Source organism: Parasteatoda tepidariorum, chromosome 7 (genome assembly GCF_043381705.1).
Source record: "Parasteatoda tepidariorum isolate YZ-2023 chromosome 7, CAS_Ptep_4.0, whole genome shotgun sequence".
Classification (NCBI taxonomy): Eukaryota; Metazoa; Arthropoda; class Arachnida; order Araneae; family Theridiidae; genus Parasteatoda; species Parasteatoda tepidariorum.
Genome location: NC_092210.1, coordinates 50,230,798 through 50,250,960, shown reverse-complemented (window position 1 = coordinate 50,250,960; position 20,163 = coordinate 50,230,798). Strand labels below are relative to the sequence as shown.

The following is a 20,163-nucleotide window of genomic DNA, read 5'->3' as shown; positions in this document are numbered from 1 at the left end:
TTTGATATAATTAACACAACATTAATAATGAGTGTAAACTATTAAATTCAAAAATGACTCTCACCTTCAGAGCTACTAAATAAAACATCATCAGTACATTCCACACATAAAACAGCTTGGTCATGTCCTTCCACAATGTGTGAACAAACCAAATAGGAGCTTTGTTTTCCATTGTTTGCAATAATAGGTTTAAATCCCCTGTTAAGCATTAATAAATTTTTAGATTAAAAAATCTATCTAATCAACAGACTACAATGTGTTATTCCAATTTTTCAATCTGCATTTTCCAAATTTAAATTTTCAATCATTTTTTGTTTCACACTTCCCCTTTGTCCACAATTAACATAAACTTATTAGAAGTTCCATTGCAAAGGAGCAGAATTATATCTAAGGTTCTGCAATAAGACTTTTGCTAATTACAAAATATCCTTGGATATCGTCAAAAATAAACAAAAACAACTTTTGCTAGTAAGTTACAGCCATTTTTTTTAATAGTAAATAATTTCATTTTGCAAACAAACGTATTGCAAAAAAGGAATCTTAATTAGTTAAATATAAATTGTTTAACAAGAATAACTATTCTGCACATGTGTTGCAGTTTTGAGCGCGAGAACAAATGTCGTTCCACTTATTGTATAACTTATGTAAATAACTCTTACCCTCCGGGCTACTAAATAAAACATCATCTGTACGTTTTTGACTATGTTTCTCAAATGTTTTTCTATTTTCTTTAAAATTTCTAATTAAAAAACTGTAACTAAAATTATTATTAGCAGCCTATTTATGAGAAATTGCAATAAGCTGTACAAATTGATGTATTTAATAAAAAGATAAACAACTTTTTAGCAATAAACAAGTTATAGAAAATTTATAGATATGAATGAAATAATATTTATGTCTCAATGCATAACATTAACAATGAATGCTATAGTATTCACAACTATAAAAGTCTTACGAAGACAATATAGAAAAAAGAAAAGTACATGAATTTCTGCCAAAACAGTAATTAATTTCATTAATTATAACATATATTAAACTAATAATTAAAAAAAACTAGATAAGAGCAAAAATTAAGTTAATAGTAGAAAATAAGACATATAAATCAGCAGGTATTTTTCAAAGTTGGTTTAACAGAAGAATAAAAATCATTCTCAGTTAAAAATAAAAAATTTAAAAAAAAGCGAAATGTAATAGCATTTTACTAATTACAAATTTGTGCAAATAATTTAATTTAAGAGTTCAAATTTACAGAAAATTTTTAGCTTTAAGAAAATATACATATTTATGCTTACAATGTTGAGGGTATTTCATCAGCATAAGACACAGTAGATTGTAAACTAGTGTTTCCATTCTGGTATTTATTAGCAGCAGGGAGCACAACATATGACAAAGATTTTTCACTAGATAATAAAAAAAAATTTAATATTTAGTTATAAGTTTCATATAAAAGTTATGGTTACAAAATTTGTATTTCAGATAAAACAGACAAAAATACATTTGACATCAAATTGGAAGAAATACTCAACACACTAATTTTGATAAATGATAATTATAAAGCAAATATCCTAACCCCTTCTTCCACAATGTTTGCCATTTCTAAACTGTACAGTCCCATAGCCTCCATAGAGGTCAAAGGTTTCTCCATTCATTTAGCAACCATGGGAGAGTTATATGAAGCATTCTAGTTGAACAGGATAATTATGGAGCAAATTTTGTTGTAAGCAAAGCATCGTTAAGTTAAAGATATATGAATTGTTTGGATGTAAACTTCCTAAAAAAAGTGTGTATAATGGAGGGTAAAATAATTTAAATTAGTAAAATTTAAAAAAAAAAATAAATCAAAAAATTTCCAGCTTTTCTTTAAAATTCCCTGATTTTTCCAGGTTCTTTCAAGTATAAAAAAAAAATCCCTGATAATTCCAGGTGGGTGGTCATCCTGAACATTCCTGCTAAGCCTTTCCCATTGAGAAAACTGGCTTTTTGTTACAAGAAAGTCACATCTTTCAATTTGGAATAGCTTTCAGTAATGCTCATAAGGTCAAAATGAAAACTGATTATATTTTTCAACAGCAAAAATTATTTAGGAAATAATATAAATATATTCAATTGAATAATTGTGAATTGTTATTTGTAGAAATAGTTTCATACTACTATACTATTTAAATTATGAAAAAGTAATTACTCTGTTTTTGTAGGAGACTCATGTAGATGTACAGGAAAATCCCCCTGAGTCAATTCATTAATATCACTGACATGAACTTTAGAAGAAGTTTCATTATCTCCTGTTGAGAACAATAGTTGCTCAGTAGTAACTGGCTGATTCCTAGCCTTAAATTAAAAAAAAAGAACAAATAAAAAAATCATTAAAATAAATAAATAAATCAAATTACAAAATCTAGAAGAAACTAGAAAAAAAAATTAATATTTTACAATATAATGAAGATTACATACAGTGTAACTCTAAACATGTAAAATCTAATGTTTTTTTTCTTCTTTTTTCTAATCAAACTTTGAAATTTATCTTCATTTTGAATGATAAAAAATATTTAATAAATAAGTGTAGAGATAAGTGTATTACATTGATTTCTTAATTAAATCAAATTTATTTTTCATTTTATATTGTAATCAGATAAATCAATATTAAATAAAGCATTGATAGAATTTTGGAAGTACTAATTTTACAACTGTAAAAATAATAGAACGTTCATCATCATTTCGAATGATAAAAAATATTTATTAAGTGTAAAATATGTTGATTTTTTAATTAAATCTAATTTATTTTTCATTTTATGTTGTTATCAGATAAATCAATATTAAATGAAGCATTGATAGAATTTTGGAAGCACTCATTTTACAACTGTAAAAATAAATAAAATTCCATAGATGATCAGTATCATGATAAAAAGCTTAAAATATTTCAAAACATAAATTTTTCTAAAAATTTTCCACCTGTACAAAAATTTATAGAGTTTAACATTTTGCTAATAGCTGGTACAACATGTGGACTAGAATGACAGGCTTCACCGTGGTAAACACGGTAAGCAAGGGTTAGTGAATAAATGCTTATGGTGTAAAAATATTAGCTGATAAATAAAACACTTTTTTAAAGCTACAAATGATGATACTTATACAAATGATGTGTTGGTGAGTAACCTATATTATTGTCACAGAAAAACCTATAATGATGCATCTAAAAAAGACCCACAATAATCTGTCCTCACTAACCTCATGAAGTCATTTTCTCTTTTAAGCACATTATCAGCTAATTTAAAAAAAGGTAAATTAAAACTGAATATTAAAATATTGACTGTAATCGAAAACGATGAATAAAAATAGTCTACAATGGCAGTTAAAATGTAAAGTAAGAATTTACTTTTCCCCCTTAAAAAACCCTTTTAATTTTCCGCGTAGCAATTGATTAATGTAAGTACAATAGAATTTTTTCAATCTTTCAAAATTTATAGGGAAATTTCTAGAGATATATAGTTATTTCCTCTAAAAATGATATAGAAACAGGCAAAATTATTGGTAAAACTTCAATAGATAACCCAGAAAAAAATAACATATGCAAAAAAGAATAAAGTAAAAGGAATATTATTCTGCACATTAGCAATAAAAATAAGTTTACAAAATGTATGTAATGCATAGTTAATACAAAATATATGATCCTTTAAAAATTTCTGATTTAATAATATGAATTACTTTTAGTGCAAACAAATCTGCTGTGGCTCTTCGAGATCCTGCTAAGAATATTTTTGAATAGTAAAAATATATACAAGAACAGTACTATTCTGTTTTAGAAGCTGTAAAGAACTTATTACAAAATACCTATTACAAAAATGTCAGTAGCACCCAATACTATAATTAATAGGTATCACTAGCATTGATAATAGTGCAGCAATTTTTTTTGGCCTTCTCAATTAAAACTTAAAGAAGTAAGTACATTTAAATATCTGAAAAACTAAAAATCTGGAATATAAAAAAAACATGTATCCTCAAATAGTAACGTAAAGATACTAATTTTCAATTCGATAATATATAATTAAAAGCAGGGTTACTAGTTATAATTATAAAACTATTAAATTGGCAAAATTAAATTCAATTTTTTCTGATTTTTTTTTGCTTCAAGAATTTATCGATTTCTAGCAATTTTTTACAGCTGTGAAAAGTTATTATTGAATCAAAGAAAAATTTTTTTAGTGCCTCTTCTCCAAAAATTTGTCTTTTAGAATGAACGTACAGAAAAAAATACAAAATTTAAAAAATTCTGAAAAACAAATGATTAATTTAAGTTAGTACTCACTTTTCTCCTCCGTGGTTTTTCGGACATAAAGGTTGATTCCCGAGAAAAGCTGGACATACTACAATGAGGAGGTATGATTTTGAAAGGGAGATATGCCATTTTTAAAACTTCATGCATTTTAAATAAAAATTATCCAAAATATAAATAATTGTTCAAATAAAAATAATGATTCCTTTAGGTTGAAGGAAGTAGCATGGTATGAAAATAGAGGAGTAAGAAATGAAACCTAATAATCAGAGCCGTCGAAACAATGGGACGAGCAGGGTATATGTTCAGGGGCTTCCATTTCTTGAACTTTTGGGGGCCATGTGTCAAAGATATACAAAAAAATATTTTTTAAATACGTAACTAAAAAATTTAGATTTTTACATTTATTTTTGATATTGAAAATTTTGTTTTTTATTTAAATGATATGGATTGATGCAATTACTTAGAACCCAATGTTCCTAAAGGCAGGAGTCTCCACATCATTTTAAGCAAAATCATAAAATAAAAATTATTTTGTTAAAATTTTAATTTAAAAATATTTAATTTAAATGTAAATACATTTAATTTAAGTTTAAATGCATTTAAACATTTTAACGTGTATATTGATGCAAGACTCAACTCCTAACTTCTAGAGACACTTGATGTTTAAAAGTATCAAATTTTTTTAAAAAAATCAGATTCATCGATAAAATAGATGCAAAATTTAATAATAATAATAATAAATTTAATCAGAAAAAGAACTAAATTCTATCTTCCTATAAATATAATTTGAAAAAAAATCATACAATCAATTTTGATAAATTATGCAAAAATTCAAAATAATAAGTGACAGGTGCTGCGCTAAAAGAGAATATTTAAAAGGAACTGTGAAATCTTTTGTTTTAAGCTCGGCCAAAGTCCAGCGACGGCTCTGCTAACTAACACTATTCATGCATTGGTAACTGACCGCTGATTCATTCAGCTTTGAAGGAAAGTAAACCATTCCATTATAAGTAGAGGAAATATATAAGATTCAGAAGTCAATATGAAAGAATCATACATCAGCTTCCATTATAATTATGTAGGAAGAGAAATGAAATGTAAAGAAACAAAAGCGTTAAAGTAAATAATGTATAATTTCTATTGTTAGTAAAAAGTAAGATGCAGAAAATTAATGTGTTTACCAGTGGTGATGTACCATTTGAAGAGCAAGAAAAAAAAGAGAAAAACAATCATTTAAGAATAATTAATAATAGTCTTAAGAATTAATAATAGTCAAATCAGTAAATTAAATGAGATAAAATACATTCATTCAAACCATATTTACAGAAAAACAAGTACAAACATTTTAAACAAGAAGAAAAATATTATAAAATAAATATATATAGAAATAACCTCGTGTTACGCATGCACATGGCCAGTAAGATATGAAGGGGCTAAGGTAATGTATTGATAAACTAAATTTTTAAATAATACTTTTTTAAGAGTGTTCTTAGTGAAATATACTACAATTCCCAGGAGGGAAACGGGCTATTTCTGTGCATCGGGATTGTATTTAATGGAAATTCCAAGAATATGTTAAGTGCTATCTAGAAACAATAATAAGAAACAAGTAGGTGAAAAGTGTGTAGCTAAGCCCTTTTTATATTTAGAAGATTTTCTTCAATATAAACTATATTCATGAAGATAGTTCTACATCCAATGAGCTAATTTCATGACAAGTTTAAAATGTCCTGAATTTGAAGACTTTTAATCATTTACATTTTAAATAAGATAAATGTGACAAAATAGTTGGAATTTCACTTAAATTATATAATAAAAAATAATCTAAATGCTGGAATTTTGAGAAAATTACTTTGACTAAAAAGTTTTGAATTAATTTCTCCTTTTTTGTGAGCTTTTAGAAAAATAAGAAAATTTCTGATCACACGGAAATTTTAAACAACATTAAAAGAAAAAAACGACAAACCATAACTATGTTGTGAGACAGCGTCTTCAAACCTTTTTTGAATGGTCATTTGCAGAAATATATGTGCTTAATATTCAAACAAGTTTGAATATATTGCTAACTTTAAAAGGCTGAATGTTATGAAACTATCATAAATTTCTTACTTTTCATAAAATTATCATTTCCTATATTTAATTGGATAACTTATTTTATGCATATCTTTATAGAGTAAATTCTTTTACACAAAAAATCTCTCTCAATAAATATTTATCAATTGAATTTTTTGCAGAATTCAGTGTCTTTATAGAAAGCTAGGTTAAGAGCAACTCAAAATCAAGAACGATTAAATGAACTCGCATTATTAAACATTAATCAAGAAATTGTGTTGGATGTTGAAAAAATCATTGACAGATTTGCCAAAGTTTCTAAAAAACGCATTACATTTATTATTTAAAGATTTTGAATACTTGAATTATTTATGTATTGTTCTATTGTTCATTATGAAAAAAATATATGAGAAGACTAGCATTAAAAACCCTAGTTTTTTTTCCAAAAAAAATATTAAAAAAGAAATTTTTTTATAAAGAAAATTCATTGCGGAGGGATCTGAGTCTATGACCCTCCCCCCAGGAAAATTTTTTGTATCCGCCCCTGTATGGGCGCCCTGTATGTAACTAAATATCAATGTAGTCATAAGCTTCTTCATGATGCTTTAAAACTTATATCTGTCAACTGATAAGTTGACATCGGTTTCAAACATACATAAAACATGAATTCATCAATCTCCAGATGTGTATAAAGAAGAGTTTACTCTGACTTTAAATTCAAAATCTAATACTGCACTAATAATATAAAGGAAAAATACACAATTTACTAAAGGCTAGTTTTGATAACCAAAAAAACAGTACGACGTCATCTAAAAGTGAGGTAATTAATTCTGATTTGCAAAATAAATTAAAAAATATAATTAACAGGGCATATTCATCCCTCGTTATAATTATTTTTTGGCTAAAATAAATTCAATTTATTTGCTATGACTCCATTTAAAACCAATGTGGTTTGCATTTATGTGTTTTTTAACTCTGCATTTGAATAATCCCACTTTGTATCGATCACAAATCTATGTGGTTTTCTCTATGTCTTTTTTAGCAATTATTATAACTGAAACTGACTTAAACTAAAAATTTTGATTATTTTAATAGTGTTATTGCAGCAAGTAAAACACAAAAAATGGAGAAGCACTTATGACTTATTTTACTGTATTGTTAAATGGAGTTGACCACTTTAAAATCAGATGAAATAGATGTATTAATAATTTTCAAACTAAAAAACTCCATCCTACAAGATTTGTTACTGTCTTTGTTGAAAATAATAAGCTTAAGATTCCAGAATTCATCACCATAAAAATTTGATAATGTAAAATACTTAATTAAGTTTACTTTTTAAAGTACTCCCTTTTTGTAACTCAGTTATATTATAGTGTACTGTAGTATTGGACAATTTTTATCTTTCTAAAACTTCTAAATAAGTGAAAACTTCACATATAAAGTGAAATATTTGTATTCAAATGTTGCTACAAAATGTCTGCAAATAAATTTTTGCTACTGGCTAAATTATCTAATCATCCAACTTGAAAATTAAAATGTTTAGTGAATCCCAAAACAGAAAACTAATTTGAATTAACTGTACTATTTAAGGTAAAACAAAACACTGTGTGCAAGGTTTAAAAGAGATATATAATAATAATAGCATTAGAAGTTTGGGCAAAATTTCTTGTGAAAATTTTCTTGTTATATATTTGAGTGAGAGTACTGTATTTGATCATAACTTAATTTCTAAAATATTGCTAGATAACTTCTTTTCTTAAAAAAAAAAAAGAATTTTACCAGATTTTACCTAAAATTTTCATGACACTTTTTCATTAAATGATTTTCATGAAAATAAATGAACTCATAGAAACAGAAAATTTTGTGACAGTTACAGTTGCATTAATAAAAAAAAATGAAATTAACTATTATAAATGTCAATAACCACATGAAATGTACACTTTTGTTACAGATTTAATTCATAAACAATGCCAGTAGATTATAAATGAAATAAAAACACTCTTTTAGTTATTAAACAGATAAACTTATTGATAACAAATTAAAAAATATTCTACACAATTTTATTTTTTATAATGAAACTTATCAAATTATCTTACCTCTCAACAGGAGATGGGGACCTAGATTCAGAATCATTTTCTGATGGATCTGAAAAATATTTAAATTGAGTTTAAAACACTAAAATAAAAACAGATGTTTTAATTTTGTATGACTATTATTCTCATTGAATTTACACTTTACATGCTAATATTATTAAAAAAAATTTTCTTTTCGCTTAAATCATCTAACAAAAAAAAGACAGAATTTACCTATAAAACAACAAATTTTTTCAACTGGATGATTGTCATTACTTGAAGTTTAAATATTTCAATTATTAAGTCTAGGATGATACTCTTAGAGCTATAACAAATTATGGAGTCAAACAATAAATTGTATTTTGTGTACTGATAATTATTTTTTTTTTACTATTTGTAGATTATTTGAACTTGCATTTCTTTTTCTCTAAATTTCTCATTTCTTTTTCTCATATAAAAGATAAAATTAAAGGGCATCCAAATAATTAAAACTATTATTTCATTTTATTATTTTTTGACACTGATTAAAATCAGCTAAAAATATCTACATTTTCTTTATCTAAAATTATACCGTTTTTAAAAGTAGATAATGATATGCATTTTTAAAATATAAAGATTTAAAAAAACATTTTGCTGTCTGCAGAAAAAAAACATTAGTCATGCAGAAAAAAAAAACATTATACTTTGGTTTCACAGTTAAGGAAAATTAAAATGTGTCTCTTATTTATAAAAACTTCATTAATTTATTGTAAGTTCTTTATCATACTTTTGATTTCTCTTACCATTCATTTTTATTTAAAATAAATTTAGTGCATATACTGTAATATTTCATGATTTCCTATGACACAGTATATCTTTTTAAAGAGAGCTCATATTTTTTATCTTCCTGACAAAGTCTACAGTTACAACTAAGCTGTAGCTAAGCAAATGAAATTATCCCCCCCCCCAGAAAAAAGAAATCAGAAGACATTTTATCTTGATAATTCAAGCTTCATGGCATAGAATTTCAAATGATTGAGAATAAAAAGAATGATATAAATGGTATATCAATAAAAAAAGTTGTAAGATTTTAAAAATTAGTAATAAAAATTGTCAACAGATGACTGTACAGGACTTTAAACATAAACAAAAAGATTTGTGCAGAGTACAGAGTTCTAAAGGATTTTAGGAGGGTCATATTTTGGCAATTTTTTGTTAATTTTTATAGTTCTGTTGAGACAGATTACAAGTTTGAAGGAACGAGGTACGGGTAAAAAGAATGGCAAGTCAGAAATCACGAGTTGAAAAATCCACCATATCAGGAAGAGAGTAATTCAGATGGGAATGTTTAAATTTTGATGCTTTGAGAAAACGAGGTGCTTTTTCTTCCTTTTTTGACCAGTTTCTTTCTTTCTTCTTAGTTTATTTCTAGAAATGTTTGTGATTTGTGTTATTTTTAAGGTTTTTCTTGTCTTCATTATGCCAGTGTTCCTTATTGACTATTTGATCCATGCTTGATCAAATAGTCAATCAGGATACAAGAATAATTTTAATATACAAACCAAAATATAGGTTTGAAAGAGAGAGCATAGCTGAGTAATAATGAAGAAAGCAGAATATTTTTGTCAATTATGTTTCCCAGAAGTTACATACTGTTTTACTTAATCAATATTTTGTTGAGTCATAGATGAACTTTCCATTATGCTTACTTGGCATTTTTCACTGTGCCACAACTTAATATAATATGTTGAACATGCAACACCATTAGTTGGTCACCTTTGCTTAAGTTGAAGTCCTGTACTATATTGTAACTGAGCCTATGTTAGCAAGGTTTATTTAAAAAAAAAAACATTTTGAAAATTATGTCTAACGATCTTACAGCTCCAAATTTTTATTATATAATTTATCTCATTCTGAATTGTTTAATTCAAAATTATTAATTTTGAATTTGCAGTTATTTGAGGGTAATTAATCTGCAATTGTTTGAGAATTTTGAAATTGGTAAATATTTTGAATCTGTAATTATTTGAGGGTAATTAATCAGCAATTGTTTGAGAATTTTGAAATTGAGCACTTTTCAGTCGCACATCCTAAGTCAAATATTTACAAGTTTTAATAATCTAACCAAAATACAACTATTATTTAAAGCAAAAAAGACACATAAAATAAACACCTGTTTGTTCAGTATGTGCTGTTAATTCTATATATCCAGCTAAATGTTCATTAGCTTGTTGAACAACGTGAAACAGTAGCTGCTCTTGAACAGCATTATTTTCAATGACTTGGGCTAAATGAGACTCTAATTCTTTCATCTGAATTTCCTTTTGACTATTTTGGAAACTCTAAAATAAAATTGAAATAAAAAAGAACATGCACAGATCAATATTTTTATACACATTATACAAAAAGCAATTAACTCTTTAATTTTTATTGCATCATGATAAGCCTAAATAACTTATAAGATACTCTATCAAGCTTCAAAACTTTTCATCTATGCTACATCAAATAGTGCCCTTTAACAGAAAAGTCCTCATTTGTTTGTAATTTCATTTGATTAAACTTAAAGGAAAGTGAAAACAGTAGAAAAGGGTACAGACGCGTAATGAGGCTCTCAAATGTTTAATGAGTGGCCCTTCCACTTACAGCTAAAATTTAATTGGAAAAACCTACCTAATGAGAAATAAATTTTATAAATGACTTTCATACTAAATGTTAATATACTCTGAAAAAAGACAAAAATTATAACATGAAAATATCTAAAATGTAGAGTTACTATTCAAGGTGCCAAAAGATTTAAGTCTTCAGACATTTTGAATATTTTTAAATGAAATTTATGTTAATCAAAACACATTCAAAACAAATAGAGGTTTAAAGATTAGGTAAAAAAAAACTGAAAATGCAAGTGATTTAGTTTCAGCAAAAAAGGAAAATATTAATTTTCTATTTATAATATTTGAAATCAAGTGTTTTTTTAAGTTTTATCCAACTTAATTCAACCAATTTTTGTATGAACAATCAGTAAGAAATTCAATATTTTCTAGTCCTTATTTTCAGTAGAAAAAAAATCATTGCGGATTTCATATTTGAGATAAGTTTCCAAACTTTTTTGCTTTTGTACAACATAGGGTTGAGAGTAAAAAGAGGGAAGTGCTGCTTAACAACTTGTTTGAGCTACTTAGGTAGCAAATAGCAGGCAAGAGTAAGATTTGACACAGTGTAAAGTAATGCTGTCATTCGCAATTGCGATTCCTAGAATTTTTAAGTTAGAGAAATTAAAAAAGGAAAAAAAACTTAAAACATGAGTCCACTTTATAGAGTAGAAAATTTTTCAGTTGTTCACCATAAGCGTGTGATGGGAGCTCAGAAGGATGAAAAAAAAAGTTAACCTTAGTACAATATAGAGGGGTTCGACTGTGCATATAGTGCTCTTTTGTCTCATAAGCATGAGTTAATTAATTGGATATTAGGATCTCACCGATGCTACATCAAACGGTACCATGGGTTTATACCAGCAGTTCAAAATTTTTCATACTCGATGGCAAGCTATAATTATTCTAACTTTTTTGTCATGAAAGACGGAACGGAGACATCATAAAGGAAACAAAGAAAGTCAAGAGTGGTACTTATTTGTATAGTTCTGTTTGTTTCCATGTTAAAATTCTATATTATTTAGTTTTTAATTAGGCAAATTTTCAATTAGTAACAAAAATATTATCCTATAGAACTAAAATAGGTTTCGATACATATCCTACATTTTTTTTAAACATACAATCACTTATAAAACACTATTTATTAAATCACCATAATATGTATTTGATTAATATATTTCATGAAACCTATTATTAAAATATCTAAATGGGCCACTCAGTAGCACATCTTTCTAGGTACCAGATTCAAAAGTAGCATAGTTATGTCAGAATAAATTATCTTTCACACATTTTTAACTCTCTCGACAAAATTGACTATAAAAATATCCTTTTTTACTTCAAAGTTGTAACAACTTGCAAATTACATACAAATATTAATTTACTGCACTTATTACTACCCAATATCCCATAATTATTGGGGTTTCTTTTCATATCTTTAAGCATAGGTAAGTTGTAATTTAAATGCTGAACAAAGGATAGGAATATTTCTATAATAAGTCAAAGTAAAAAAATGTCAAGCATGCATTAAGTCCTTTAATTGATTTCACAATGGCTCTTTAACAGAAAAATTCCCATTTTTTACAATTTCTTTTGATTAAAGGAAAGTAAAAAACAGTATAAAAGGGTATATTTTCTCTTTTAAGGTAGCAGTACACAACAGATGCATAATGAGGCTCTCAAAATGTTTAATGAGATGCCCTTGTACTTACAGCTAAAATTTAATTAAGAAAACCTGCCTAATTGGTGCAAGAAATACATTTTATAAATGTTTTTCCAACTAAATTTCAATATATTCTGAAAAAAGACAAAAATTATAACATGAAAATTTTCTAAATATAGAGTTGCTATTCAAGGTGTAAAAGATTTAAATCTTTAGACATTTTGAATATTTTTAAATAAAATTTCTGTTAATCAAAACACATTCAAAACAAATAGAGGTTCAAAGATTAAATAAAAAACTAAAAATATTAATTTTCTATACATAATATTTGAAACAAATGTTTTTAATTTGAAAATACTAAGAAAAAAACCTTATTCTACCCTACGTAATTTTTTTAGACAAATTTGTATTGTTCTTATAACACTAAGGAATAATTCAATAATTATTAATTAACATAATGATTGATATATATATTGTGTTCCAGAAAACTAGAATTCTTTCTGCAGTCCACTTTCAAAAATGGTTTTTCATTGTTAATTCAAAAGAAAATTTTCATCTTTATTTGAAAAATATTAATTAAAAAGACAAACAAATCAGAAATCATAATTATGCTTTCTAATCCTAATCTTTAGCGTAGGGAGAACACCTTTTGAATAAAATATCACATTAAATAGACTTTACATTAAATAGAACTTACCTGATCAATTGCAAGGAGAACTATCTTTTCAATCAAGTAGTGAGACTCTTCCAATGGCATATTATTCAAGGCACTTACAATATCATCCGAATTTATTTGCTCCTAAAGTAGGAAAACATGCTTGATATCATGCCCGATTGAATTCAGGGAAATGAAAGAAAGACCTCCATTATTCAAATTAATATAAACAACAATTATAGAATTTATAATCGAAAGCTACGCTTTAATATTGATTAAAGCTTCAAATTTAATAAATAAATACTGATTCTTATTTTCCAAGAAACTTTGGTAACTCATCTCGCAAGACTTTACGACTCACACGCTGACAACCCCTAGTTGGAGGTTTCTAAGTTTAACTGAACAACGTGATTACATAAAAAATTTGGTAGTATAAAAAAGGTATTATAAACTTAAAATTTACAGAATACATTTCATTCACAATATTAATGTTTGATAATAGTACATCTTTTCTGAGCAACAGTCACCAAAATAAATTAATACTGTTATAAAAATTACAAAAATTTTCCTTGAATGATATTATATAAAAAAATAACTTATCAATAAATGCATTGAAATATGAAAAACATTATACAAAAAAAAATTCTATTTATTGAGTGGTATTATATAATTTATTTTAAAGTAGAACACAACTTACTAACTATTTCATAAAATTAATACTTACTCTTGCTTCTTCTAAGCCTGTTATTGCCGTCTGACATTCTGACAAATTTTCATGAATGTATTCAATGTTTGCTTTCAAACTTTCAATTTCATCATCTAACTCTCCTATTACATGAGACTCCTATTCACACAGAGTGAAATAATTAGTTAATGTTTCACAAAATATTGGGATCATTTAAAAAATTGCATTTAGCATTTCAAATTAACAATGTTATTTATTCAAAACACACTTTTTTTAAAACAGTAAAGAAATGATAACTCTAAGGTAAACAGCTGGAATTTCTACAGTGATGTCAACAAACTTCTTGATAAGATGCCCTTCAAATAAGGCGGGGTTTTTGGAACAATATATGCTAATAAAAATTAAAAAGGAGATTGTAAATTTAATTTAAAGAAAATGCATGGGGAATTTATTTCATAATAAAAAAAACCAATAAAACCATTATTTTCAACAAAATATTTTTAAATATTTTCAACTTTAAAAAAATAAAATTTTAATTAACTTGATAATCAAATTACTTGGAAAGACATATTTTATTCCTGATAAAATATTTTGCATAAACCAAATATTTACCTAATAAGAAATTTAATTTCATCATGATGAAACTATAAGTAAATTTAAAGTTTTACTATTTTTATTTACTCACTGCTGACTGTATACTGGTTTCATAGTTTCATTTCTTCATACATCTGTAGAATTTATCCAAACTACTTTAATCTCCTAAACTTTATTTATAATAGTGACAATATCAATGTGCCCATATTTTTTCATAATTTCTGAGCTATTTTAAATTCTCTATACTCCCTAACTATTGACAGGTCCAGAAACAGGTCTCACTATATTTCCCTACCTGATTAAGAAAAGATCCTGATCTTTTTTTAGCCAGTGTCTAAGATTCACTTCCATATAAAAGCGCAAGTTTGAGAAAAACTTATACAGTTGTATTTTCTTTTAAGTGAGATCAAAACAAAAAGAATATCAAAATACATAAAAATCTATTTAATAGATAAGGTTTGATAAAAAAATTTATAATTTTATAACTTTCAAGTTTGAGAAATTTCAACTCGTATATAAATTGTTCAAAGCAAAAATAGATAACCAGTAAAAGTAAAAGGAATCATGCTCAAGAAAAATTGCAGTTTAAATTTTACGTTTAAAAAAAAGCAATTTTTTTAAACAAAATAATAGTTAAATGAATCAGAAAATGCTTAAAGGTTTTATTGATAATATTTATGCCTTTCACTAGCTTTAAAATAATAATGTCAACTATCCACTGAAATAACTGTTAACAGAAAACAATTTAAAAAGTAAAAAAATAATATTTGCTTTAGAGGTGATTAAATAATTTTACCCTGTTTTCAAACACAGCTCTTTCTCGTTTTTTAGATATTTTGTCCAGACACCGTCCAATTTTTTCTCTTTCCTGAAAAAAGAAATATGATTTCAAACATTTTTTTAACACATTACTGTTAAATGAAATATTCAAGCTTAAACTATTTATAGACTCATACAAAAAAAAAAAAAAAACTAGACTAACATCAAACATAGTAAATAAAAAGAACATAAAAGTACTTTGAGCTCATATGACTCATCTTAAAAGTATAAAAGAAAGCAGTAATTTAATTGTCGATACAAAATTCTTTATTAAAACAGTAATATTTTAAACTATATACAGACATGTGATTGCTGAATGAAGAAATTATCTGAAATTTTTTCTGTCAATGTGCAGTTTTTTTAAAATGTTTTTTTTTTTAAAGTACTTATTTTTGTTTGTATATAAAAGAGAAATAAAAGACTGTCATTTTATGCAAAAAAGTGACATTTATAAAATGTAACAAACAAAAAAAATTACTTAAAAGAAAAAAAAAATTGCACATAAAAGAATACATAAATTGAAAAAAATTTCACATTTCTCATTTTTCTCACTTTGCAAGTCATCATAACATCAAAAAGAATATATCAATAAATAAATTAATAAATAAAAATCTATATTGCTTGTTAATGAGAACTTAGGAAGAAAAAACGAGAGGGCTGTTAAGGGTGGACAAAATGTCTCATCAACGAGATAAGTAACAAAATTAAAATTTTAGATTAGTGAAACTCCCAAGAAAATTTTTGCCGGAATATAAATGATCAATTAATGGAAATCTGCAAACCAATGGTCTTGCGATTCGCGGAATTCCCCAAATTAAAGGGAAAATCACATGCTTGTAATATAATTTTATTTGCAACTACTAACTAAATAAAATAACAAACATTAAATCTTAAAATTCATTAAAAAGTTAAACAAAAAGATGTTTTTTTAAACATAGTTACAATATTTTGCAGTTTTTTGATAGTTGCAACCAAAAATAAGAAAAATTAGACTCTTTTTACAGTAAATAATTTATATAGTTAAAAGTTTGTCAGCTTACTTTAAGCCATCTGTCCATATCCCTTTCAATGGCAGCAATATTTTGTCGATTTAAAACTAATTTATTAAGCTAAAAAGTAATATATAAATTATATAAAAGTACAAAGTATGTAAAAGTGCAAAGTATATAAAAGCATAAAATATATAAAGAGTATAATAACATTAAATATACAAATATCACGTATATAAGAATGCATAATACAATGCATTATACGATCAAAAAGAATGACAAGAAACTACTTAAATATAGTACACACTAGAACTAACACAAATTAAATATTACATAAAATACAAAAGGATATTAAAAGATAAATTATAAGGATAAATTATAAAGATCAATTTTAAATAAATTTTATTTAATTTCTAATATTTCAAATAAATTTTTAATAAATTTCATATTAAAGAATAAATTTTCACTTCAACTATCAGTCAAGCTTTTTTTAAAAAAAGTATTTCATTCAATTATTAAAATGATTGCTTCTTCATATGACCGAAGGAAAAATTATGAGTCCTAATTATCAGAAATTCCGAGTAAAACATTATTAAATCTAAATGGTCAACTAATAAAAAAATGAGAAAAATTACTTTATTTTCTAATTGTTGCCACCTTTGCTTCGCCAATCTATGTTGAAATGGACCTACAAATGTGATTATAACAAAATCAATATGACACAAAAACGATAACATTGATGATAATATTACACAAAATATACTAAGAATATATTTTTAATACCTGTCTTCAAGCGACTGGCACTTCTTGGAGATATACATTTGACAATGAATTTTTTCTTCAAGTTCTGTATTTCATCTGCTCTTTTCTTAAGAACTAAATCTTTACGTTTCTTTTCAGCCTCGAGGGCCCGTATTTGGCTTTCTTTGTTCAACTTTTCTTTTTTCAATAGAGCTATTTCTCTATTGCGCTTCTGCTCAGAATCTTTGAATTTCTTAGCCTCTTCTTTCATCTTGGTTAGTAGAGCAACCTGAGATATAACAAATATATATTTAATTGATAAGACTTAAATACATGAGCTAGACATACCTATGGTCAATTTGATAAAAATAAAATAATTCTTGGTTGTGAAGTGACATTTTGATCATTTCATTAAAAAATTTCATATTTTATGCAACACAGTTAAATAGAGAAGTAAAACATCACAAATGTAATCTAAAAAAAATTTATATATACAGTTGACATTTTTTAAAAAAGAACTCAAAGAGTTGAAAAATATTGAAATTACTTTAAATCTAAATAATCAAGCATTTAACAATACTAAAAAAGAAAAAAAAACTATAAATATTGTTAAAAAATGCTCAACAAAAAAAATTACAAAAAGAGTTATTTCATTTTGTAGAAGATTTGTTTATGTGATGTAATTATCCATAGGATAATTTATCTTGTTCTCTTACTCTCTTTGACACTTTCAATTTTTAATGACATTTTATTAGTTTTTAATGCAAGTTGGAAAAAAAAAATCAGTATCTCATATTCGTTAGCTATACTGCTTTGCTTTTATAAAGTGCCATTGCAGACCATTCTGAGTTACTTTATTTTTGGAAGCTAACTTTTCTTGTAGTAGGCTAAAAAGATATATATATATATATATATATAANTATATATATATATATATAATGGATGAAAATAATGAATTCTAAAAATGTCATGAGAAACAAACAACTAATGTGATTAATGAAACTGCATTTTTTAAAAAGTAAATTTTAAGTTTTAAATCAAAGTTAAGTAAGTTTTAAATCAAATTAAATAAATAAATTTTCTTTTTGTTGAGAAAAATTAAAAAATCGGAAATTATTATTTAATAATAAATTGAAAAACTTATTAGGAAAGTTACAAAAAACTGCTACACACAATCATTAGATTTTTCACTAAATCAATGCAAGCTACAAGTCCAGCCTCACAGCTTCATAATTTTCACTAAAAGACACGGTTAAAATAAGAAGCAAACCACCAGTTGGTTTCATTTTTAAATTTATACCCACAAATGAAATTGAAAGAAAAGAAAATTTTAAAAGCTAGTTAAAAATAAACAAATTAGTGTGATTTCATAGCCAAATTTAAAATCAACAATAATAAAAGTGACATAGATAACATATACATTCTGCACAAGTGCCATACTTATACCTTCTATAAAATTGCCAACATGCTACAGTCTATGCCAACGGTTCCCAAATGGTGTTCCACAGAACCCTTGAGTTCTGTGGAAGAGTTAAAAGGGTTCTGTGGAAGAGTTAAAAGGGTTAGCACTTTTTATAACCAGTGATGATAGTTTTAAAACGTCTGGCTATATTTAGATCCAACCTATAATTCATAATTTATTTAATCTTACAGTTGCCCTTAAGAAATTGTTTTAAGTAAAATGCCAATGAAATGGGAATGGCATTTTTTAAAAGAAAATATGAAATTTCTAATAATTAAACAAATTATGAAAAAAAACATTTATATAATATTCTATTAGTATTTCCTATCGCATTTTTGAATCAAAGTAACTCAATTCTTTACTAAAGAAATATGTTTCCATAATAACCAAAATCAATGTTTATAGTAATCCTTTTAAGTTTTCATTTTGAAGTAAATTACAATTCGGCATATTTTAATCCCTTTCATCTTATGTATATACATGTACACCAGAAAAAAATTCATAATTAGACTAGATACAGCACAAGGATTGTAAATTTAACTGCCGGAATCTAATTTAAGATTATTAATGATAAAAAATTTTCATTCCTCTTATTAAAAATTAAGTCTTTTATAGGTAATTTAGTCTTTTATAGGTAATAACACTCAAAATTACCTTAATCTTTATTTATAAAGTTTGGGTTCCACTGGTAGAAAGTTGATTCTTTAGGGCACCGTACCTGAAAAAAATTAGCTCTTTTTTATGATCCCTATTAAAGCGACCCTCCTATCAAGACAACCGATACATAAAGTCCCATTTGCTATTGTATAGGCATAATGTTATTTAAATATTCGTTAAAACGTCGGCACTAAACCGTTCAGTTCAATACAACAACCAAATCAAGTCATTTAAAAAAGTTTCAACAATATTATTTAAACCATTATTTCAAATTATGTTACCACAGGAAGAAGCGTAACATGACCTGCTAAATTCTAAATGGTTGTAATTTATAGTCATTTATAATCCTGTGCAACGTTCTTTTCAAAGGATATAAATAAATATATCAATCATACTTTTCTTATTTGAAAATTGTATTAACTCTTTGTGAAATGTCAGCCCCTTGTGTGGTTAATTTTCGAGCTAAACATGTGGCCTTGGCAGTTATCTTGGCGTATATGTTATTTATTGAAAATGGTAGCCTTATTATTATATCAGCACATCATTTTAAAGGTATTTTTACAACTATATTAATATAGGAAAAAGCTGTATTATTATCAATTTTTATAAAAGTAAGGTCAAAAAGCTAAAATTGGTCAAGTTTTTTTCACTTTTGAGTTAATATTTATGGTATTTTTGTGCATTTACAATATAACCGTTTTACGTTATAACGTTTTATTTTCTCTCGGCTGCAAGGGATATTATATCAAGTGCTGACTGTAAAAATATTCCTACCAGACTGAATATTTATTTTAAAAAAACATATCAATGCTAAGGTAACAATTTACTTAATTTAAAAATTTAAATTTTTAGCAAAGTTCGCTTAATTAAATTAAAT

General features: G+C 25.6%; 1 protein-coding gene across 1 annotated transcript in view; it reads right to left on the bottom strand.

Annotated features, from left to right (window-relative positions):
• The window catches only part of LOC107453803 (kinesin-like protein KIF21A), a 70,797-nt gene that overhangs the window by 17,836 nt on the left and 32,798 nt on the right, over nucleotides 1–20,163 (bottom strand). Inside the window, exons 18-29 of the mRNA XM_016070760.3 lie at nucleotides 17,210–17,456; nucleotides 17,062–17,114; nucleotides 16,478–16,546; nucleotides 15,415–15,486; nucleotides 14,064–14,183; nucleotides 13,382–13,483; nucleotides 10,550–10,718; nucleotides 8,422–8,470; nucleotides 4,304–4,361; nucleotides 2,183–2,328; nucleotides 1,293–1,400; nucleotides 65–198 (exon numbers count right to left, since the gene is read on the bottom strand). Of these exons, the coding sequence (XP_015926246.1) occupies nucleotides 65–198; nucleotides 1,293–1,400; nucleotides 2,183–2,328; nucleotides 4,304–4,361; nucleotides 8,422–8,470; nucleotides 10,550–10,718; nucleotides 13,382–13,483; nucleotides 14,064–14,183; nucleotides 15,415–15,486; nucleotides 16,478–16,546; nucleotides 17,062–17,114; nucleotides 17,210–17,456 (1,327 nt within the window). The remainder of the gene's footprint in view (nucleotides 1–64; nucleotides 199–1,292; nucleotides 1,401–2,182; nucleotides 2,329–4,303; nucleotides 4,362–8,421; nucleotides 8,471–10,549; nucleotides 10,719–13,381; nucleotides 13,484–14,063; nucleotides 14,184–15,414; nucleotides 15,487–16,477; nucleotides 16,547–17,061; nucleotides 17,115–17,209; nucleotides 17,457–20,163) is intronic.